Genomic DNA, 24,046 nt, shown 5'->3' with positions numbered 1-24,046 from the left:
GTGGTGTGTGGGGGGGGTGTCCTGCTCGGGAGCGCCGTCAGCGGCCGCGCTGGGCTGAGGGGGGGTGCGGGGCAAAGCGGGGCCCGGAGCCGCGCCCGGAGGCCGCCGCCTGTCCCGGGTGGGGCTGAGGTGAGGGCTGGGCCCGCTGTGCCCCCGGTAACGGTTGGCCCTGTGGTGAGGGCGGGTCGGTGCGGGTGGTTGATTGGGCCGAGGCGGGTCGGGGGCGCGGGGGAAGCGGGTGTTTAATATCAGGGAACGGCCGCCGGCGCTTGCGGCGGGAATCGGGTGTGTTTTAGACGGCTGCTCCTGTCACAGACCCCAGGTTGTGACATTCCCGGCGCTGTGCCGGTGTCTCTCCCGCTGTCCGCCCCGAGCTCGGCTGATCGGTGGTTCCCCCCCCCACCACCACCCCGGCTCCGGGGGGGCCTCCTGGGGCTCAGCCGGTGACCCGACCCCCCTTCTTCCTCCCGCAGGCGGGGGAGAGGGGGGAGGTTGTGCGTTGGTGGGGCCTGGCTCGGTAGGGATGTTTTGGAACAAACGTTGGGTGTTGTTGATTAGAGAGGCAGACCTGAGATCTCGGCGTGGGGGAAGCTCTCATTGGGAAACACTTTTCAGCGTTTGATAAAAACGAGGGGACAGTCGAGTTTCCGAGTAAAACTGGAAACTCTGTTTAGTCTGTCTCCTGCGGTATTTAATATTCAATGGGATTTTAAGCGGCGCTTGCTATAACCATCACAGCGTGTTGATTAGCTTAAGTGTGGAGTATAAACAGTGCTAGTAGGATCTAGATGGTGAGTCAAAAAAATAACTGAATGTGTTATAAAGCAGGGATTGCACGGTTCCTAGGCTTTTGAGACAGACTTTCTTTTTAAAGTGATGTTTATGTTGGTATAAGGTTAATACTGTATCCTGTAGAGGTCTGTGTGGGAGCAAAACCTGTAATGTCAGTTGAAAGATGAATGGAAAATACTTAATTGGGTGATGCGAAATGCTATATCTGTATAGATAGTGGTCTCTGTCCCCCACATACTTCATGGTAGTCATTAATTCACAAATGACACCACTTTCCTCTACCTGTCACTCCCATGGCCTGTCTGTCTCATGTCCTCTTTCTAAGAGTAGCTGATACCAGGTGATTCAGGAAAAACAAACTTAGAGGTGTTTATAGATGTTAAAGGTATGAACATCCCCTCTACCCTGTTAGGCTCCACTGCCCATTTCCTGTGCTAAGCTTGACACTGAATGTTTAAGTACCTTTAATAGGACTGACTTTAAGAGAACTTGGGCTGTTCTTGATTGTTCCTGAACAAAAAGTCCAGCCCCTTGATTCTTGTTTATGTCTTGTGGCTTCCTGTGCCAGTACCAGTTTAAATGTGGAAAATGTTTTCTTCTCTTTGGTTCATCTCCGAGCTCCTATGCTGTGAGATATAATGGAAGTTCTGGAGTTGCCTTAAATATTGCAGAGTAATGCTTCCTATGTGGTACCAAGTGCTTCTGCATTTTTTGTTAATCCCAAGCAGCTCAATGACTTTTACAGCAACCCATTGTGTGCACTCAGGCTTCATCTGTAGTTGTTGTCCTGGTCAGCTTCTGTAGCCAACCCATCTTCTGTCTTGGAAGCATCCATTTTAAATGTCTCAGTGGAGACTGGCTGGCAGGTAGTCCTAGTGACATCCAACTAGGAGGAGGCAGAAAAGCCTTCTTGGGTAAATCTCGTTCCTTGTGGTTCTAAACACAAGTATGTGAGCAAACAGAAGCAGGATAGTCTGTAAGCACATCAGTTAACTAAAGAAAAGTACATAATCGTTTGGAGATTAGATGAAAATGCACTTTAGAACAGAACAGAAGCAAAACCTTCTACTTTGTATTATTTCTGTTCTGTGTCCAGCTTAAGATACCTCTGTCACCAGAATACATGTGGTTTGTAGGCTCCACAAGCTTGCCTTGGATTCTGCAGTATTTCAACACTATGTAATTCTTGCTCTTGAGCAATTTACCAGATTTCTGAGTGGAATGAGCATCTTATCTAGTCAGCACACTTACCCAAAATAATAACCATCTCCAGAGTACAGCTAAGTCTTGAGTATGAAACTAAGTATGAATCTTACGAAGCCTTGTTGTGGAGATGAATGTTAGAAAATAAGTAAATCATACACAGTAGGTGTAATGCTTACTTTATATGTTCAAGAATAGTTGCTGTTATGAGGATAGGCAAAGTCCAGAATAATGTGTGCTGCTGTGATAATACTTTTCTAATAGTTATCTGCAGGATAACTTGTAATACACACTCTGATCAGCCAGGCAGCTGTTCTTCCAAGCTAGCTCAAGGTTTAAAGCAAATTCTTATTTTCCAAGGCAACTTACAGTTCATTAGCCTTTATTTAAAAAAAAAAAAAGCCAAAACACAACAAACAAACAAACCAAACAAAGAATCAAAGCCTGAAACAAACAAAGAAAAAAAACCCACACCAAAAGCCAGCTCTGCTGTGTGCTGGGCCTTCCATAACTTGCATGCAATAACTTATTATAGTCCTTTTTTCAAAGGCAGAAAAAGCTTCTGGCCTCTTGTACAGAATATTGGTAGTGTACCTGTGAGGAGGCAGTTCTGTCCCTTCCCCACTGCTCTCTTGCTTCCTTGTGGCTTCAGAGGAAAGAAGGTTAGGGAACAAGTAAGCAGAAAACTGTGTTTGCATCAGCTCTCCTTTTTTCTTCAACATTTGCAGCGTATCTAATCGGGGCAGGGCTGAGGATTTCTCGAGTCCAAATGGCTGTGTAATTGCTTACCTTGTGTTCATGCAGGGTTTTATACGTCATTGTACATGCTGTTGACAAGGCAGGACATTCTGTGCCTTGGTTACGGAGGACTGCTGCTTTTCTCCAGTGTCAAAGATCTTCCACTTCAAAAGCTTTTGTTCAAGATTCTTGTTTGTAGATTGACATAGGACTCCACAGTGCAGTTGCATTTTTGATAAAATGACACTTGAAAATACCATCTTGTATTATTAGTTACCTAATTTGAAGCGGAAGATACAGAACATAGACAGCTTTATTCCGCGTTGTACCTGACAGAAGAACTGGTTTCTGGTTTGGTGTGTGCCCCACTGACTGTCATTGGTAGGCTTTTGCTCTGTGTTCTCTTTACTTCAGCTGATTTTTGCTACAACTTCCTCAAATGTCAGGCACACGTATCAGGATATGTGTATTTTGAGGTGATTTTTTTGTGTCACTTGACAATAACCAAGTTATGTGTGGAAGTGCTCTGGTTCTGAAGCTGCAAGTATCTTGCTTTCTGAAGTAGAAAGAAAAGGGTAAGGGGATAAATATTCAGAATTTGAAAATGGAAAAGTAAGAAAGAGTGGGAAGTTGTTCTGTGCTGGTTCAGCTGTGGGCTTGTGACAGTCAGTGGTAGCTTATCTCACTGCCTGTGCGACTGAAATGCTGAGATTGGCTTTTCTTTAGTCAGTGGTAGCTTATCTCACTGCCTGTGCAACTGAAATGCTGAGACATGAAGTGCAGTACCCATGTAGTAAAGACATCTTTATTTAGACCAATCGCCTTCTCAGTCTTCAAATCGGAAGAGATGAATGTAATTTTAATCTTCAGGAGATACAAAAGAAAAAAGTGAATCTATTGTGCTAGCATGGAAATGCTGCTGTTGATGAATTCAGTCACATTCTTATGACAATCCCAGTGTTGAGTACAGTGTGGGACCTTGCTGCTCAAATTTAGAGCAGAAATGGAAATACTATCCATGGTCCATGTCTTCTGTTGATGCAGAGAGAATTTGATGTAGAGCAGACTTTTTTTCATGATAAATGGGAAAGCTAGGTCTGGCAGATCCAGTATAATCTGAAGTGTAGTCTCAAACTCACAGTAGCCGTTATGCTTTAACCAGTGGCTTTTACCCCAAAAGTAAGGAAACTGAAGCACCTGCAGGCTGCCAACCACGTCTTAGTGCTGTAGCAAATATATTGTGTTTCAATAAATGCTTTAACTTGATGTTGCTGTCAAAAGGCCTTCTTTCACAGCCCTACTTGCAAGGTTTTAATGTGGTTGTAGGGTGAATGGGAAACTATTAATCAGCTGGGCTAGTCTTCTAGCTTATTAATTGCTTTACAGCCTAAACAGCTCTTCCAGCACTATGTGGCTCCATGAACTGAGGATGGAAAAGCAGGACTGGTAGCTGTGTAAGCTTAATGCCCTTTAGGAGAAGGGGGGCTTAGGAAGTTGGGGTTAGTGTTAACATTACTCCACTGTGCTTTGATATAGAGGGATCTGATGTGGATAGAGCATATGGTGTCCAGCTCAGTAGTGAAGTGTCTAAAGCACTACTGTGGGCTCAGGGGACTGCAGGGTGTGGGAAATAAGGTTGTCTAGCCATGGATACCACTTTCACCTTATGCTTAAATTGCTTTTTGGAAGACCCATACTCTATGTGATTAATTATAGAGAGAGCTTTGTTAGAGGTGCAGTTACTCTAATTAGAAGAGGTAGGGGTTTTTTTTCCTGTTGACAAAATAGACTTGTTAATTAGTTATTGTGTATGATTTGAATGTTACTGAGGCACGTTGAGTCATAGAAGTGATGGTTGGAAGGAACTTTATTTCATATAACCTCCTGCTTGAAGCAGGATTGTCACCCTTGTTTTTGTGTAGCTGGGTGATTGAAAACCTTCAAGGGCAGAGATTCATTGCCTACTTGGGCATGATCAAGGCAAGAACAATACTGCATGGCACTGTCTGTTTTCTGTATGTAGAAAATGATAGTGGGGAGATACTGTCTGTGACTCTTATTGGAGAGATTCCAACTGCAGAACACGAATCCAATTAAATATGGGAGAAAACAGTAGTTAAAGAGCAGACTAGGAACCTTCTGAACACAGTGAATGGGGAGAACAGTATAAATAGTTGAGAAATTACTGAAGCTGCAGTCTTGGAGAACCTGCTGTGAGGATCACTGTGTACGTGGTGTTTGTCAAGACTAGAGAAGATGTGATTGGGGGACACAAGGTCAGTGCTTCTGTCTCTGTCAGTATTTCAGAGAGGCCATCTGAAAGCAGCAAGATTAGGAGAGGCTGTGAGGCTTTAATGAGATATTGAAGAATGGGCTTAAACAATAAGAAGATGGTGGTGTTTCCCTGTAAGGTGTTAGGAGGAAGGCTGGTTGCAGGTGGGGAGAGTATTAGGGACCTAAGTAGATTTGGACATCTTGGAGGATAACATAAAGATGCTCATAGGAACTAACCTCATCAGTCTGGTAGACAGCAGGGAGCAGCTGCACTACGAGAAGGTCTATTATAGCTGCCTTGGGAGGAAGTCTAAGGCTGTAAGCAATGAATTTAATCAATATTATAAAAAAAATAATCAGTATGATCCTTGAAAAAAGGGTCATGAAAGCCTGGAATGTTCCTCTCTAAGAAGAGGTAAGAGGAAGAGGGTCACTGCGACAAGCAGGGGACATAAAGAGTTGTTGATTCTCCTCAGTTTTATATGGCTTTTTGCAAGTTGCTTCTACCTTCCGGAAAGCACTAAGTGTACTTTATCCTTTGCTTATCTGAAACTTGCCTTTAATGGGGTTGTGTGGCTCAGCAGTTAATTGAGGACTTGTGAGTACAGGAAGGCATCTGTGCAGTTGCAGTGTGTGTGCTCTGGGCATTGCTTTGAAGTGGAGGGAAGTAACAATGCTTCCTCTCAGCATAGTCATATCTTTGCATTCTCTTGAAGCTTTTTCTTGCTGGATACTCACACTGGGTTCTTGAACCCTACATGTTAGAAGGGGAGAGTTGACCCTGTTGTGTCCCCTATGGCTTTGTGCTCTAAGAAGCAATGGTACTCACAGGCTCCCCAAGCCTATCTCCTTCCTGCCTTCAGGTTTTTGTGGAGCACTGGAAACTTTCTCCCTTAAATATCATGTGTCTGACAGCTCTCGAGCGGTCACACTGCAGGGTCACTTGCACTGTGTTCTAAACTACAGGAAACCAGTTATAATCGACTCATTAACAGCTTCATAAAAATAAATGCATTCTGTTGTTTTCTTCCAGCCAACAACACAGCAATCTCCTCAGGATGAGCAGGAAAAACTCCTGGATGAAGCCATTCAGGCTGTGAAGGTGCAGTCTTTCCAGATGAAGAGATGCTTGGTGAGAACGTGACTTCTAAAATGCAATGAAGCTTCTTGTCTGCAAGGAGTAAAGCAGTAAATCAATACTCATCTCTAGTGATGCGAGGAATTAACCCTTTATGTATCTTTCTGGCAGAGGCTTTGCAAATAAATGAGGGTGGCTACTCAATGAGAGTGAGCCTTGAGTATTCATTGAATATGTCTTCCTGATTTTGCTTCAATATTTGACAAGATAAATTATAAAGGTAGACCTTTATAATTTATGTGCTTGCATTTAAGTAAGCTAAACTGAGAATAAGCCTGCCATTTGATATCAGAAGATAATTGCCTAAAATCATTTTATATGGAACTATATAAGAAACTCTTCTTGTTTATGTTCAACACACTGGCATGAACCACAGATGGTGAGGCTAATAATTACCTGCTGCACAGGATAATTTTTGTAGTGATTAATTGTAGACTAATGCATGAATTCTTCTGTGACTGGAAAACACCATTGGCTAGCGTTGTGCAGAGGTCTTTATCTTGAAATTAGGATGGGCAACGTAGTACAAGCTACATACTAAATAATCAATAATAATAAATCAATAACATTGATTTAATCACAGTTATTGCTTTCCTCATGTTTACTTAATCTTTGTACGCTTTTAAAAAAGCTGAAAGTGTAGCTTAGCTAAAAAGCTAAAAAAAAAAGCTTTTTTTAGCTTTAGCTAAAAGCTAAAGTATTTTAGAAAAATACTACAATTGCCTAGTATTATTTCTTACAGATTGTTCTCTCTTCTTTTAAAGGACAAAAACAAGCTCATGGATGCTCTGAAACATGCTTCCAACATGCTTGGTGAGCTGCGGACTTCTATGTTATCTCCAAAGAGCTATTACGAGCTCTGTATCCTTTGAAGAGGAAACAAATGCTTGAAATGCTGAATTTGGAATGAAATGTTCATCTGCTTTTTTTGGTACAATGGCGTCTCCTCGGTCTTGGATTTTTAGTAGCACTTTCACCCTCAGTATTTAGTGATCTGGATCTGTTGTGGGAGAATATACAGTTATGTGCTCACTGTGTATTTATTCCAATCGTAATTAGTGTTTCAGAAGTTCTACCTAATTAGGCATGACTGTATTTGGTACAGCACCTTTCCTCCTTAGTGTGAATGAGCAAATTACTATGTTAATCTGTTGTTGACATTCTGGCTTGGAATCCTTAACTAGACAAAAAGATATGGCAATTTCTGATGAACTGCACTACTTGGAAGTCTACCTGACAGATGAATTTGCCAAAGGAAGGAAAGTGGCAGACCTTTATGAGCTAGTACAGTATGCTGGAAATATTATTCCAAGACTGTAAGTGTGTATATGTTAGTGTTTGGTTTTGGTTGGGGTTTTTTGGGGGGGAGGTTGTTAGTGTTTGGTTTTGGTTGGGGTTTTTTTGTGGGGGGGACGGGGAATATAGTGGACAGACTCAGGGCTCAGATAATGATTGACTCTGCATTCTTGCTTGACAACAAGAATTCAGTTTGTAAAGGTGAATAGTATTTCTGCATATCTTGAGAGTGGATTGCTATGAGACTTCTGAGATTTAGGCCAAGAGTGCAGCTGCAGAAGATCAGTTCCTCCTGCCAATGTGTTGGGTACCATATTCTGATCAGTGAGATTGACTTTGACAATCATTAACTTTTTCCATTACCCAAGGATCTAGGTTTAGATCCTCACACACAGTAGATGCTTCATAAGCATGTAGCTCTTTGAAGAGTAAGAAGTGTGAGAAGGAAGCTGAACATTTATGTATCTTAGTTTGTAAAAGTTTTGTGTTTCTGAATATGCTTTATTGCTATGTGTTAGCATGCTGGAGAAGATAAGTGGAAGGCTTATCTTAAAATATGTGACCGTTGAGCTGGAGTAGATCTAGGTATTCACACTTAGCACTCAGATTTTGCTTGGTGCTGTAGTTCTTAATTCCTGACCTTATGCTCATGCCAGGAAGAGGCTTTGGAAACACCAGGGGCATCCTCATGCAGCTTCTGGGGTTTGGCTAATGACTGCCACAATGTCTTTACCCCTCTGCATAGCTGAGTTGTCTTTCTGCTTGATGTAGACTCTGATTCTCCTTGATGAACACTTCTGGTGCTATCTGTGCATGAGGCAGAGAAGTGTGCAGAGAGGGTTGTGGCCTCAAAGGTGAAGGTTCTGAGCATTATGTGTTTGTTCCCTTAAGCTGAAAAGGAGTCCAGTTGTACTGGAGCATAAGTCCTTTGCATCTTGCACGTTCCTTCCATCTGTTGCTTAACTTAGAGATGCTTGAAGGAATAAGTACAGGCCTGGGGATTTCTGAAGAGCATAACACCTGTCTTGTTAGACTACAGTATGAAAGAGACTTTTAACTGCTTCACCATAATAGATTACTTATCTATATGTACCGGAGCTGTTTTCCAGCTTAGTGGGGTGCTGGAAGTATAGACAAGCACTGGGAGCTTTCAGAACTCTGTGCACGCTGAGCATTTACACATTCAATGTATAAAGCATTGTAATGAGGTCAACTGGCTCTTCAGACGTGCTGTGCTCTATAGCAGAGGAGAGTAGAGAGTTGAAAGCTGACTAAGTATCCAAAATTATGAGACCTAGAAGATATTTTATTGCTTTCTGTGCTTTGGTAATACTGCTAGGATGGAAGAAAGGAGTTGTTGCTTTTAAGTGTGATATTGTTACTTTACAATTTATTGTTTGATTCTGTGCCTTTTGCAGGTATCTCCTGATAACAGTAGGTGTTGTCTATGTCAAGTCATTTCCACAGTCCAGGAAAGATATTTTGAAAGACCTGGTGGAGATGTGCCGTGGAGTACAACATCCTCTTAGAGGCCTCTTTCTTAGGAACTATCTCCTGCAGTGTACCAGGAATATCTTGCCAGATGAAGGCGAGCAAGCAGAGTAAGAAAGATGGGCTATAACTTTAAAAAAATACTGTTTTTAACAGAACATACTGGAGTTTTCTATATTGCTTTCTTCAGGTTTGAGAGAAGTAGATACGTTTGTACTCTATAAATTACAGGTGTTTGTCCATTAAGAACTCCCTTTCAGAACTAAGGTTTCTCACAAGTGAGGATGTGAACCTTTCTTACGAACCCAAATACCCCACCACACACTTCCCCACCCTCCTGCCTTCCTAAAAATTGGATGTTCGCAAGTGGATGGAAGGATGAATACCTCTGACAAGCTTTTCCTGTTCCTAATCTGTTCTCAATTGCAGTGAAGAAACCACTGGAGACATCAGTGATTCAATGGATTTTGTGCTGCTGAACTTTGCTGAGATGAACAAACTTTGGGTGCGAATGCAACACCAGGGCCATAGTCGGGACAGAGAGAAAAGGGAGCGAGAGAGGCAGGAACTGAGAATCCTGGTAGGAACAAACCTGGTTCGCCTCAGTCAGTTGGAAGGTGTTAATGTGGAGCGATACAAGCAGGTGGGATGTCTCTCCAACCTTTCTGACTACTGCTTCTTCCAAATGCAACCGGTTCGGTTGAGGTGCAGCTTAAAGTGTTACAGCTATTCTGAAAGCTCAGTCATCCTGGTGGGTCTAGAGCTCTTCACCTGAGGAGAAGTTCTGAATGCTAATGAAGCTGAATAATGTGTTGTGGGACTAAGGGCATAACTCATGCAATTTTCCTATAAGCTTGTCTGTAATGTCGACAAGTCTTAAAACTTTTTTTCCCAATTCAAATTTTAATTAGAGAATAATGAGTTGGTTTAAGGGATGTGTACACATTCAGCATTCTGTGACAGATTTCATGAGTTAAATGAAGCTATGCTTCTCAAAGCATTCAAGAGAACTGTTATTGCACGAAATGACAGTCAAGCAATTATATTATTTAGAAGTCTGTCCCTTGTAAATTCTTCTATAGAGCTGCTGAAAACGATTTTGAGCAGTACTGCTGAAACCCTGAGTAGTGGTATGTGCCAGCAAAGCTAGTAGCACTGACTTTATGCAATCTGTAAGCTTTGATTTATTATGTACCAAAGGGACAGATGTCTGAGAGCGTAGATTTTTCTTTTTTCCCCTCAAGGATGGGACTGCTGAAAACTGGAACTTCTTATCAGAAAGCTTTTATGGGAAGAATAAGCTGAGAAATGTTAGAAAACTGCTTTGCTTGGATTAAATGCATAGGTATGAATATAGACTTAGAAAGTAATTGTAAAATCACTGCAAGACTTTTTTTTTTCCCTATTCCAGATTGTTCTGCCTGGAATATTGGAGCAAGTTGTAAACTGTAGAGATGCTTTAGCTCAGGAGTACCTCATGGAGTGCATCATACAGGTGAGCTTGCTTAAATTCAGTTGCAATGATGGGACACAGGGACATTTGCTCCTATACTTTAGTCAGATCCATCCTACTTCCACCTCTTCCTCATGAACTGGAAAACTTCATCACTGTGATTCTTACATAGTGGCTTGTCACATACTATTTTTTCCCAGATGGGCAGAGTGGAGATTAATACATTTTATGCTCCTTCTGTTGCAGAGGCTTGTAAGCATCTGAGCAGTGTTGCCTGCAGCATGAATTAGAATAGATAGCTGGGCCTCAAGTTACCCCTTTGTCTTGTATCTTTTGCTTCATGCTTTTACCCAGCCAAGGTCAGCTTGGGGAACTGTGTGACTATCTGCTTTAGAATGACTCTGTTGCATTGTGCTGCTGTGTAACGATGGGCGAATTCAGTTTATAACTTGATAACTGTTGATCTAAAACTTCAGGTTTTCCCAGATGAATTTCACCTCCAAACCCTGAACCCATTTCTCAGAGCCTGTGCTGAGCTGCACCAAAATGTGAATGTGAAAAATATAATTATTGCTTTAATTGACAGGTGAGTGACCAAGGGGGTGGAATTGGCTCAAAATTAAGTTTGTGTTGTGCACAAGCAGATGATCATTATTCTAGCATTTGAAAGCTTCCAATTTTGATATGCTTTAACTTCTTTATTTCTGTGTCTTTCTATCAGCTGTAATTAAGGCTATGAAGAGTATTATTTCTATAGCTTCTGCTCTCTGGACTCTGCTTTTACAGCTTTCCAATGAAAACAGCTTTAAGGACTGATTGAAACTTGTAAATGGATTAAGACAGGAAACAACCCATTCAGCATCGACTGATTTCATGTTTCTGAACTAAAGTGGCAGCAGTTCAGACAACCATATGCTTTGACTGTATCGGTCATAGGTACTTCTTGAAAACTTGGAAGATCCTAGAGGCTCATTATGTGTCAAGGATACTTTACCTTGCAATTTTGATCAAAGAACATAACATATATCTCTTCAGAAAAGGGCTAGTAGGAAATGGAACTACCACCTTAATTTTTAGTTTACCATTAGTTTCCTGCCTGTTCTCCCAAAAGCGTGTTTTTCCTGTGGAGGTACTGGTTAAAGTTGCTTGCACTGAATTCAAATATGGGGGTGAAATTGGAACTGGTGTGTTGATTTGTATCTTTAAAAGAACATGGGTTATAAGTGAATATGTGTACTTTTAGTGCAGAGAGGAAGTGCACTTACATGGCTTTTGAAGCCTCAAAAAAAGCCTTGTCCTTGCATTTACACACAAGCATACCTGGTCCAGGTACCAATATATGGACTTCAGTTACTGTGGGGATCTTGAGTCCCACTGGCATTCAGCTGTGAGGGAGTAGGGTTGCCCAGCTCTATTCATCTTGTCTAATGCCTGGAGAAGAGGCATGTATATTACGCGTGACTGGTATAACTTAGCATCTTAAACTTTTTACTTAACAAATCTGCAGTTTGTTTGCTCCAGGTTACATCAGATCTATTTGTTCAGGACTTCGGTCTTATTGGGCTATCTTGCAGTGTTGCAGGGAAGCAGTTCTGCCTTCATCCAGAGATGTTCACAGGGATTCATTGATTTCCTGTAACTTTGGCTGAGATTTTTCATAATTTTGTTAGCTTTAAAAAAAACCAAAACAAAACCAACAAGAAACCATCCCAAAAGAAACCTACATAAAAACCCCAAAACCCCAAGAAGCATTGCCCATAATCTAATTTCTGAGACTATTTCAGCAGAGGTCACAGGATCTCTTGCTGGGTTCTTACATTAGTGTAGAGCAATGTAATTGTTGCAAGAAGGCTTTCCTTCATTAATTTTTGGTGTCATGTCTGCTTAGAGGACTTAAACAGCTTTGGTATTACCTTCACAGTAAGGTTTCTATTCTTACTGTTACAAACAGCAGTAAGCAACTGACTAGCAGTGAACTTGCTGCCCTTGTAGACTTACTGTGTTTTGTTGGGCCACTAGTAGTGTCTTCCTGAGCCTTCTCACTTGGCTGGTGGTGTGCTAATTGTCTGCTTTGTGATACGGCCACTTGTGCTTTTGACTGTAATGTTACTGCAAGCGTTGGAGAATGAGGGGATTGGTTCTTGGAATCCATGAATTTAGGGAAGATGTTGCTCTTGTGTTTGGGTTGGAGTTGTTAGGAGCAATTGCTGTGCATTTCAGTGTGGTGTGGCTAAGACACAAATCTGTCCCATGCGGGTAATGCCTGTTGCATTTTTCGTCTTCATTTCAGCTGGCATGGGATATTGAAACTGAACACCAGCAACTGCTGAGGAAGCTTGTGAAGCTTTAGTCCCTATTCCTATGGGGCTTTCCTGTAAAGGGAAGGTTTCTGCAAATAGCCTTGCTGCTTTGGGATCTTTCTTGAGTTACTAAAACATTCATAGCTTTTAATTATGCTGCCATCTGTCTGCAACATGATCATACTTTGTAGCATGCTGGCCTTGCCCTCTGAGCTGTTGCCAAGAAAAGCTGCCTTGTCCCTTTGAGAAAAGGCAGTGATCGTCCCTGGCTTTAGAAAGTCTGTTTGTTACCACCCTAATGAAATATAAGGGTAGTTCAGTGTCTGTTTTTCCTGGCAGTGAAGTTTTTTGGCACCTCAGCATTTTCATACCTGCCTCTGTTTCGGACCCAAAGTTCCTTCAGAATCAAAGTTTAGAAACCCTGTAAGAACTAACTTAAAAAAATTTAATCGGGTGCCTTTTCCTGAATATTTTTGTAGGTCTTTCTCTAATTCACAATAGAATAATCCCTTAACAAATTAGAAAGCAAAGATAGCAATGCTGAGCTTTTTAAGCTGCAGCTTTGTTAAAGTGCTAGCCTTCCTGTAGCAATTCTGTTTATCTTGTATCTGATTTCTGCAGAAATGGTGGTTGGCATGACTTTCTCTTGTTACAGATAGAGATAGCTCTACAACATCTGGATAGCAATCTCTTGCTTTGTTTTTTTTTTTTTTTTTCTCTCAGAAAACCTATTCTTTTCCACTTCAAACTTGATTTGTGTTTTGCTCTTCACAAACAGTGCAAGTCCCAAACATGCTGGTCTGTCTTAGTTTGGAGACAAAGGATAGTAAAGTCAGTATATTTCTTCTGTGTTTTTGTCTGGAGAATGTTTTGCAGAGAATGCTACTGAATGTCTAACTTCAATGATATCACTGAATAGATGCAAGATATTTGCTCTTCCATCAGCCCACCCTGTACCTTTTTCTCTGCTGGATAGATCACAACACTTGCTGCTGGGTGAAGAATATGGATTATGAAACACCCTTCTTGTTCTTTCTTCATCTTGCCATCTCTATTAGCACTCTTTTGCAGGACAGATATTTACCAGGCTCACTTGCTTTTAAGGGTTCTGTTTTCTATTGATTTCTTTTTTTTTGCTTGTGATAGCTTGTGAATGCACTCAAAGGACTTGATTTTTTTTCTCCCAATGTCTCTTTCTGATCTGTATCTGAGGAGTGGAAAAACTATGCTGACCATACTGCTTTCCTTTTATCTGTTATCAGGTTAGCTTTGTTTGCACATCGTGAAGATGGACCTGGTATCCCAGCAGATATCAAACTGTTTGATATCTTTTCACAGCAGGTTGCTACTGTTATACAGGTATGCTGGGTGCTCCTGCATGCAGTTTTTTGGGGTTGTTTTTTGTTTTTTGGGGTTTTTTTTTTTTTTTTTTTTTTTTTTTGCAAAGTTATGTGCTTTTTTTTATCAACTTGGTGCTGTCTTAAATTTCAGTCTCGCCAGGACATGCCCTCAGAGGATGTGGTATCTTTGCAAGTTTCTCTCATTAACTTGGCTATGAAGTGTTACCCGGACCGTGTTGACTATGTTGATAAGGTGTTGGAGACAACTGTGGAAATATTCAATAAACTTAATCTGGAACAGTAAGTATATGTCTCTTGGATTTTCTGTGGAATGGCCATTGATGCTCTGAAATCTTGACTTGTGCATTTCACCACATTTGGCAAGGTAGCAGAGACACGTGCTTTGGATGTGTAAGATTACTGCTTTTGGGCCAAGCTATGGAGGATCGTGATAAACTACTGACTAACCAGGACTTGCTCACTGGTCCATAAATCCTACTGCATAGCTGTACAGCTGCACAATGTGTATGTCAAGCTGTGTGTAGTCATTATCTATTCATTCCTTACCAGCACTCTAGAGTTCTCTTGCTGAATTTGCAGCCACAGTCTCTGCTTCTGCTACCAGCAACTCAAAATGTGCTGTTTCCACTCTACATCCTGAAGAGCAAGATATGACTTGTTTTGATCTATCTCCCAGCAGCAAGGTCCTTAGATGTTGTGATGTTGTGATTACATCAGGATTGGTATTGAGGCGAACTTTAAATCTGTCTACGTGTGTTAACTATTGACTAATTGTGTCTTTGCATATATTTTCTTTTAGTATTGCAACAAGCAGTGCTGTTTCAAAGGAGCTGACTAGACTTTTGAAAATACCCGTTGATACTTACAACAATATCCTGACAGTTCTGAAATTAAAGCATTTCCACCCACTCTTTGAATACTTTGATTACGAATCCAGGAAGAGCATGAGTTGTTACGTGCTTAGCAATGTATTGGATTATAACACAGAAATTGTGTCCCAAGAACAGGTATGACATAAGTTAACTTAAGTGGAAATTCTAGGTATCTAAACTGCTGTTTGAACATATTAAGTGACTTCGTGCAGGAAGTCTTTTTTTCCCCACTTGCATGCCCCCACTTCCCCATATGATTAGCACAGGCTTTATCCCATTTAATAATTCTTTCACCCATGTTCTTAAGTATTTTGTCTTTGCACATTTTACTTAACCTTATCTTAGAGACTGCTTCTGTTACGTTTGAACAAAGACCCTGAATCCCCTTAAAACTAGGCCTGTTACTTAGAGAAGACTGGATAGTACTTTTGGAATCTGAATTTCTTCTGTACTGCTGTGCTGTCCCACTTCTGCTAAGAGGCACCCTTCTTTGTGGAGTAAGGCAAATTTGTCCTAAAGCATCACCAACTAATAGATGTCCCTCATGCTTTGTCAGCACAACAAACAGCTGTAAAGGTGTTTTCAGTTGCTGTCAACTTATGCTCATAGACAGCTCTGGTCTAAACAGAGCTTATGTTGCCTTTTACAGGTTGATGCTATCATGAATTTGGTATCGACGCTGATCCAGGATCAGCCGGATCAGCCTGCTGAAGATCCTGACCCTGAGGACTTTGCTGATGAGCAGAGCCTTGTGGGAAGATTTATTCATCTTCTGCGTTCAGATGACCCTGACCAACAGTATCTGGTATGGAGATTGGTGCTTCTGAATGTTTGTGCTCCCTGAACTGTCAGTTCATGCATTATTTACTGTACAAGGGTTCAGTGTAGCTGGGGCATCTCTGCTCTGGCACTATAAACTCAGTACAAAACATTACGTATGACATCTCTGGTCAGAGCCCAGGCTGAGTTAGGACTGAGCTGGGAAGATACAGTTGGTGTGCCTGAAATATAATTGGCTGCCTCTGTTTTGAACTCTTTAAGTTGCAGCAATGTCATACCACATAAACAGAATAGACCAATGTAATAGCCAGGTCCTCATTCATTTCAAGAACCTGTGGGTTAATTGCAGCTAGCGAGTACCATAATCATATAGGGAAAGGAAAGATAACTACTTTTTTTTTTGTTAATAGAGAACAAAGCTTCCCTCAAAGGGATGCTGGCACAAAGGGAATTGATGTATTTTCACTCCAAAAGACTTTGCATAGCTGGTCTGTTTTTGCAAAGCTGCTGAGTATGAGGTGGTCCTCTTTCTCATCTAGCAATGTTTAGCTTTCATCAGAGTGACCACCTGTAAATGCCATCATAGGACTTGTCAAAATACCTTGTGGATAGAATTCTGTGAACTATTTAATACCTTTTGGTAAAAATGCTTAATAGCTGCTTGATGAGCATCAAGGATCCTTGTATCAGATGTTCTTAAATTACAGGAGCAGTAGGAAAAAAAATCTGATGCTGGGATTTTGACAGCTCTTTGATAGTCTGTCATTTTTAATTATGCATTCTGTATGGAAGAGATCTGAAATGCAAATTCAAACACCTTAGTGCATTACAAGCCAAAGTGGCTGATAAAGTGTATAATGAATGATGGCAAATTTCTACTTGTATTATTTACACAAATTCTGTTTGTAATCTAAAAGTGTACATAGAGTTAGACACTGAGCTTTCTTCTAGTGCTTGTTTCAAAGTGGTGATGGGACTTAATCAAAAACCACTTTTTAACTCTGATCTCTAGTAGTAATTTTCTGAAACTTGGTTTCAGAAGTTTTAGTGCAAAATACGGCATGTCTGCGTTTTGTCCCCTTTGAAAGGGAGTCAGGTTATTAAAAGCAACAAATGTAATGTTTAGATTGCTTGGAATAGATTAATTTATTTTCTGATACCTGGAGTTCTTGCTATTCCCGAGACTTTTGGTTATGAGAATATGGCTAACTATATCTATAAATAGAAATAATCCCAAAATAAGGGGAAGGGAAGAAGTTAACAAGTTAAGCAAGTAGAGCTCCTTACTCCGTTTCTGCAGATTTAGAACAAGGGTGATAGGTATGTGCAGATTGTAGTAAAAAAAAAAACCAAACTGAAAAAGACAATAAAAAAGACACTGTCATTAATAGGCATAATGAAAAATCTAAAGCCAGGAAAAAAGTGGCAAAAGCTGCAGATGTGACTACCAGAACGTGGCACTATAGTCTTTGTCTGAGTATGACATGCCTTAGTGACTTATGTGTTTAGTTTCATGAAACTTGCCTCTTTCTTTTACTTTCTTACAGGCTACTGTAAGAAAGAGTAGGCATTTTTGTAGCTTTCATTGAGTTGAGGACAGAATGAATCTGATGCCATTATCAAACACAAGCTCAGGCAATGTCCATATTGCTGCACGATCCAAACTGTATCTGCTGTTCACATAGTACAGCAAATGTTGCCTAACACTTATTAAGCAGCTGTAGGAAAAGCTTAGGCAGATACCACATCAAAAAAGCTATGGATACTGCACAAATTTAATTTAAGTAAAGCAACTTTTATGTAGTCTCCCCCAAAATACTGTGATTTATCTGATGCTAACACCATGTCTGTCTTCCTGGTGCTCTTGTTTCACAGAGTTCAGATTAAGTTATAGATGGAAATAACATACCTCTTTTAAGAATTGTTAAGCTTGCTTCCTTACTTACTTGCTCCTGTTTCAGATCCTGAACACTGCCCGGAAACACTTTGGTGCAGGTGGGAACCAGCGTATTCGTTTTACACTGCCCCCCTTGGTTTTTGCTGCGTACCAGCTTGCTTTTCGCTACAAAGAGAACTCCAAAGTGGTAAGTTTACCAACCTCTAAGTAACTTTTTAGAAAGCCAAAAAGAAGCAAGTGTATAAAAATGCATATTTTTTTTTCTGGCTACAGTATGCTATGACTTGATACAGAATGCTAGGCTTTTTTTGTTCAAGACAGATTTTCACTTGAGGTGTGAATGCTTTCTATTTTTAGGAGGATTTTTATCAATTCATATTAAATTACCTCCACTTGAGGAATGGTGAAGTAGAAATTGGCTAGTTGTGTTTATTCATGAAGGTGACTGATTATGTGTATTTTACATGAAGACTGGAGAACTATGACACTGCAAATGATGGCATGAAACTCACTTAAGTCTGAATATTGAAATTCATCAACTTCATCTGTAGCTATGCTATTTTAAAGATTCTAAAAACAAGGGCTTCTTTGCAGGTTAACTTACACATAGCTGCAAGAGTGCACGCTGAAACCATCGCTGATCTGTTTTGGCCCTTTCATGCTTCTTGCTTCAGAGGGTTCGCTTAAATATGTATTCTCCTATACTGTGGGGAAATGAGTTAAAATGCTGTTTGCTAAAACAGTTTTCAAAGAGAATGTTTCAAAACTCTCTTGTACTTCTGACATGCTCCAGTGAACGACTGAATGGCATTTTTCTTCACTTAACTAATTAGGCTTTTGTTCATTTATATTCTAAGCATAGCTGTGGTAACTGCAGATCAGTGTAGACTTCTGAGGAACGTTTCTAGGAACTGGTAGGAAAAATGGGTGTGACATCTCTGTAAATGGAAGAAATACTTTGTGAAGACCCACAGAGGTCCACAATACTGCTAGGGCACTCGCTACTACTCAGTAAATGAGTGGCTGGAGTGGCAGGCAGAAAAAACCAGACTTAACAGAGCACTTAACAGGTCTTATTACAATTTAGAGTCTCTTTTCCTTATAGCAATGGTCTTGTTCAACCTTTAACTAGTTTCACTTCTACAGGATGATAAATGGGAAAAGAAGTGCCAGAAGATCTTCTCGTTTGCTCATCAAACCATCAGTGCTCTGATCAAAGCCGAACTGGCGGAGCTGCCTCTCCGGCTCTTCCTACAAGGAGCACTGGCTGCAGGAGAGATTGGCTTTGAAAATCATGAAACTGTGGCCTATGAATTCATGTCCCAGGTGAGTGTTCAATTATAGTCACTGTTCTCTGCTACTAAATTTGGCTTGGGTAGGTTTCTTGAACATTGAACCATCCAGTGTGATTCAAACATCTGAAACAATTGACAGCTAATGCTACTAGGTAGAAACTCCTCATCTTCATTCTTGCTTCCCAGGCTGCTGTGGAATTAAGCTGCATTGCTACTGATTTGAGTACTCAGTCTGACAACATGTGGTATGTTGCAACGCTGCCTCCTACTTGTATAGTTGGTTCACTTGAGGAGTGTAGCTTTCTCGACATAAAATGCTCTTTCACTGCTTCTAAGACTGTCTCCCAGCTCCTGCTGGGTAGCTGGCATTGCCCTGACCACAAGCACTCTGGAAGTATTTAAAATTTGCAGTGTTCACAGCTGCCATGCTGGGCTTTGCTAATTAAAATCCTTGTATTGAAACCTGTTATAAACTACTCTGAAAATCCACTTAAACCTGTAACTTGGTCTCAAGCCTTACTTGTTGCAAAAGCCTTCTCATCCTCCCAAGCAGATAAAGAACCAAGGTATTTGTTATCTACATTGCAAGCTTTGTCCTAATCTTTCCTCTAATAATGCTACTAATGCATGTTCTTAAACTGAGTCGCTGATAACCTCAGTCTGTTGTCACTATAGCACAAGTCTGAAGATGACACGAGCATGACAATTAGGTACCTTCTGTTAGAGATATGGTTCAAGATTTTTAGTCTTAAGTGTTCTCTCAAGGCTCTTCATCCTTGTAGCAGCAATGCAAGCACTTTTCTTGCCTTCTCTGTGGTCACTGACCTACTGCTCAACTTCTGCATGTACTGTTTTGTACACATCTCAAAAAACAAAGCCCTTTTCATGGACTGTTTCTGCTCTTGAAGTTCCTTATTTGAAAAGATGCTTGAAATGAGGAAAAAATCAGTCTTCAGATTGTATGTAGGGTCACATTTATTTACTATGACCACTTAAGGAAGTGCAAGACTTATTTCTAGTCTGTAGATTAAAGTTGATTTTGACACTCTCAGTGAAGGATCTTTTTTCCTGCCTCAAGTTTTTAACAAATGTAAATCATAGAATCATAGAATAGTTTGGGTTGGAAAGCACCTTTAAAGGTCATCTTGTCCAAACCCCCCTGCAACAAGCCAGGATATCTTCAACTAGATGATGTTGCTCAGAGCCCTGTCCAACCTGACCTTGAATGTTTCCAGGGATGGGGCATCTACCACCTCTCTGGGCATCCTGGGCCAGTGTTTCACCACCCTCGTAAAAAATAAAAAAGTCTTCCTTATATCTAGTCTTAATCTACTCCCATTTAGTTTAGAGCCATTACCCTTTGCCCTATTGTAACAAGCCCTGCTAAAAAGTTTGTTCCCATCTTTCCTGTAGGCACCTCTTTAGGTACTGAAAGGCCGCAGTAAGGTCTCCCTGGAGCTGCCTTTTCTCCAGGATGAACAACCCCAGCTATCCCAGCCTGTCCTCATAGGAGAGGCGCTCCAACCCTCTGATAATTTTTGTGGCCCTCCTTTGGACCCCCTCCAACAGGTCTATGGCTGTGTTATGTAGGATGCCCCAGAGCTGGATGCAGTGCTCGAGGTGGGGTCTCACCAGTGGAGTAGAGGGGCAGAATCACCTCCCTTGACCTGCTGACCTCACTTGATGCAGCCCAGGATATGTGAGCACACATTGTCAGCTCATGTCCAGCTTTTCATCCACCAGTACCCCCACCTGGACACTTTCCTACCATGTCATTAGCAGGTGTAGTTTGGTTTTTTTTCTGATGTGTTCTAAAGCAGCAATTAAAAGTCTTGCCTTCTCTCTTGACTAGGCCTTCTCTCTATATGAAGATGAAATCAGTGATTCAAAAGCACAGCTGGCTGCAATCACCTTGATAATTGGGACTTTTGAGAGGATGAAGTGCTTCAGTGAGGAGAACCATGAGCCTTTGAGGACTCAGTGTGCTCTGGCAGCCTCTAAGCTCCTTAAGAAGCCAGACCAATGCCGGGCTGTGAGCACTTGTGCCCATCTGTTCTGGTCTGGCCGAAATACTGACAAGAATGGAGAGGAGGTAAGAGTAAAGCAGCAGCAGCGTAACACATCCTGCCTCAGGAACGTAGTTCTGCCTTTCTTCTGAAGGCACTTCTCAAAGTGGATATATCACTTGATGGTGTAGATTTGGTTGGAGTGTATTCTAATATATGAAGCTTCTAAATCTCACTGCAGTGTCATCTGCATAAATACAAAAGTGGAGAAAACTCAAGTTTAAGTTTTAAGTACCACATAAGCTTTTGAGTGTCAACTAGCTTAAGAGTGGCTCTCAAAGAACAGTTGGCACTTTGCATGTGTTTGCATCTGAACTGCTAAATTTCAACAACTTGTCTCTTGAATTTGAAGTGAAAGGTAAAACTTCTATGTTCTTCAGGGCTTGTCACACAAACTGTTGTAATGATGAAGAGCAATGTTTGAAAACTGTTTCTCAAAGTGTGCCTTAGTGCACATACTGAGTTCATTAATCTCATAATTAAAGGCTTTCAACAATTGTTTGTGTTATTGCCTGATTTAACAGGAAACCTATAAAATTGGTAGCAGTCAGGAAAGGTAAGCTTTCAACGGCAGCTTATTCTGCACAGTTTGTGTGGTTCTGTGTTTCTGTGGTAGACCCCCAGGTAATGCTCTACGTGTGCTGAGGAAAGAGATGCTAGAGATCCCTAAGGTTCTTTTATTTCTTATAACTCTTGGTTTTTTCCCTTCTAGCTTCATGGAGGAAAAAGAGTGATGGAATGCCTAAAGAAGGCTTTGAAGATAGCAAACCAGTGCATGGACCCTTCTCTGCAAGTCCAACTTTTCATAGAAATTCTGAATAGATATATCTATTTTTATGAAAAGGAAAACGAGGCGGTGAGTGGAAATGTGTTCTCTCTATTGCATCTTGTTTTAAAGAACATTTCTTTAATCTCTCCAGTCACGCTTATGCACCAAATCATATCTCTTCAGCTTGCTCTGTAGCATCTCAGGAGAGGCGCAAGTTCTGGTGGTAACAACAGAGTAGTCAATTCTTGATATGCTAGTAAAATTGGAGATAAAACTTAAATATTGTGAGACTTGGATACCTGAAATATTTACTAGATCAAAACTGACTAGGATATTTAGATAAGAAAGTAGTAAGATCCTAACGTTAGAGGTACCTAACTTAATATGTGCATAAGGGAAAGAAAATTCTTACAGCTGGTCAAGGTCACTGAGTGCACCACAAATGGTTGGTAGAAGCTTTAATTTCAAGAAATAGATATGGCATCTCATGGACTAGCTTAAATTCTGCATCTAACATCTGACTCATACGTTTTCCACTGGTTAAATTTACTAGTTATCTACTAGTTTGGAAAAGCTGCTTGGTCAAGAAGAGATCCACATCCCATCTGATGTCATCATTTGATTGAGAGCAGATGTTAAAAGAATACCCTGTAGCCCTGAGAGAATGTCTAAAGAGATTTTAGGGATTTGCTGACTTGCCAGCAACTGAACTGGCATCCCACTATAGTAGCGATCTAGTATAAAAGATACTGTATCTAATGGAGATGACAATAAAACTTTGAATTTCAAGCACTTGGCAGATCTAAGAACACTCTCTGGACACAGCGGTGGTCTGCAGCGCGTGTTGTCCTGTGGTGTTCTGCGTAGTGCTGGGCTTGGCAGCACAGCAGCTCTACTTTCCTAGGTAATGACTTGATTACTGAGAAAAACTACAAATCTGATATTGCCATCCTGACTGACTTCCAGAAGAAACGGATTATGTTAGAGTGCATGGACAATCTGATTATGCGCTTTATTTGTTTAAAGCTTTTAAAATTTGTGTTGAATGAACTGGAGAGAAATGCTGTGGTAAAAGTTACAAAGCTATCAGGTTAATGATTTCAGTTCTTCACATTTGCTGGGATGAGGGGATCTTCCACAAAACTCTGAAATCAAAGTAATCCTACAAGGAGCAAGAGAAGGCGGTCTCCAACAGTTTGTCTTTGTACAGCCTTACCAGGATTTCTAAGGACTGTCCAAATGCCAACAGTTTAAAGACATGTCTGTTAAAACTGATGTCTGTGCATTTATAGAGAGGGCTTGTTGATGACTTCTATTCCGTTCCTCCTTTAGGTGACAATTCAGGTTTTGAATCAGCTTATACAGAAGATAAGAGAAGATCTCCCAAACCTTGAGTCTACTGAAGAAACAGAACAAATTAACAAACACTTTCACAACACACTGGAACACTTGCGTCTGAGGAGGGAATCACCGGAATCTGAGGGGCCAATTTATGAAGGTCTTGTTCTTTAGGAAGATACACACTGTACTTATTTCTTTTCACTTACATACCGTATGTTTGTTTTTTTTAAAGATAGATTCATAGGTTGTGCCTTTCAGAAATGTCAAGTTAACATTCATGTGTTCAGTCTGACACTTCAAACAATTGTGTTGAATACTCTAACAAATTTGAAAGGTTGGACCAGCAACTACAGGTTTCATCAGTTAGCATGGCTGAAGCTTTCTTTGGAATCCATGTGACATGGTAGGGCTCTTCCAGTTCTGTTTTCTGTTCTGTCTGTTCACTGTTGCTTCTGTAGCACTAGAGTTCTAAACTGGCGGCGAGTGTCATCTGAAATTGTGTCTGATCTTTACAGAGCATCAGATTTTTGGGATTATTGTATGTCAGATTCTGCTTGTGCTTTTCTTTTAATGCCAGTTAAGACTAAGTGTAATATTTTTCCCTAAAAAACTAGAATATATTAATGCATGTTTGGAGAGTTTTAAAGTACCATGTTCAAAAACAGAAGTTATATTTTGCATATTAAGGCTCTGTGACATTCAGTGAGGGCCAGTACTGTGCACAGGGCATATTTATCAAGATAATTTTGTTCCAAATAGTATAAAAATAGAGAAATTGCAGTCTATATAGATATGTATAACCTTCATTACTGTAAATTTAGGGGAAAATGCATTACACAAGTTTATTCAGTATCATGATTTTGCACCAGTGAAACAATAAAGTTGCTATTAACACCTGTTGTTTCATGTCTCTTCAGAGCCCGCCCTTGAACCCAGTGCTAATGTTGAACCTTTCTGTTAAAAGCTAAAGAACTTCTGTT

At 40.7% G+C, this 24,046-nt stretch overlaps 1 protein-coding gene across 1 annotated transcript; it reads left to right on the top strand.

Annotated features, from left to right (window-relative positions):
- The first annotated feature begins 6,040 nt into the window (after window positions 1-6,040).
- On the top strand, window positions 6,041-23,962 carry VPS35 (VPS35 retromer complex component). The gene is made up of 16 exons (XM_014942374.1): window positions 6,041-6,139; window positions 6,910-7,006; window positions 7,338-7,461; window positions 8,860-9,042; window positions 9,362-9,575; window positions 10,344-10,427; window positions 10,862-10,971; window positions 13,948-14,044; window positions 14,177-14,325; window positions 14,846-15,053; window positions 15,568-15,723; window positions 17,660-17,782; window positions 18,742-18,921; window positions 20,743-20,982; window positions 21,669-21,812; window positions 23,058-23,962. The coding sequence occupies exons 1-16, from the start codon at window positions 6,125-6,127 to the stop codon at window positions 23,235-23,237; spliced, it is 2,304 nt and encodes a 767-aa protein (XP_014797860.1). The 5' UTR covers window positions 6,041-6,124; the 3' UTR covers window positions 23,238-23,962.
- Window positions 23,963-24,046: the final 84 nt, after the last annotated feature.

This window comes from Calidris pugnax, unplaced genomic scaffold (genome assembly GCF_001431845.1).
Source record: "Calidris pugnax isolate Ruff unplaced genomic scaffold, ASM143184v1 scaffold28, whole genome shotgun sequence".
Classification (NCBI taxonomy): domain Eukaryota; kingdom Metazoa; phylum Chordata; class Aves; order Charadriiformes; family Scolopacidae; genus Calidris; species Calidris pugnax.
This window is presented reverse-complemented; position numbering and strand designations above follow the sequence as displayed.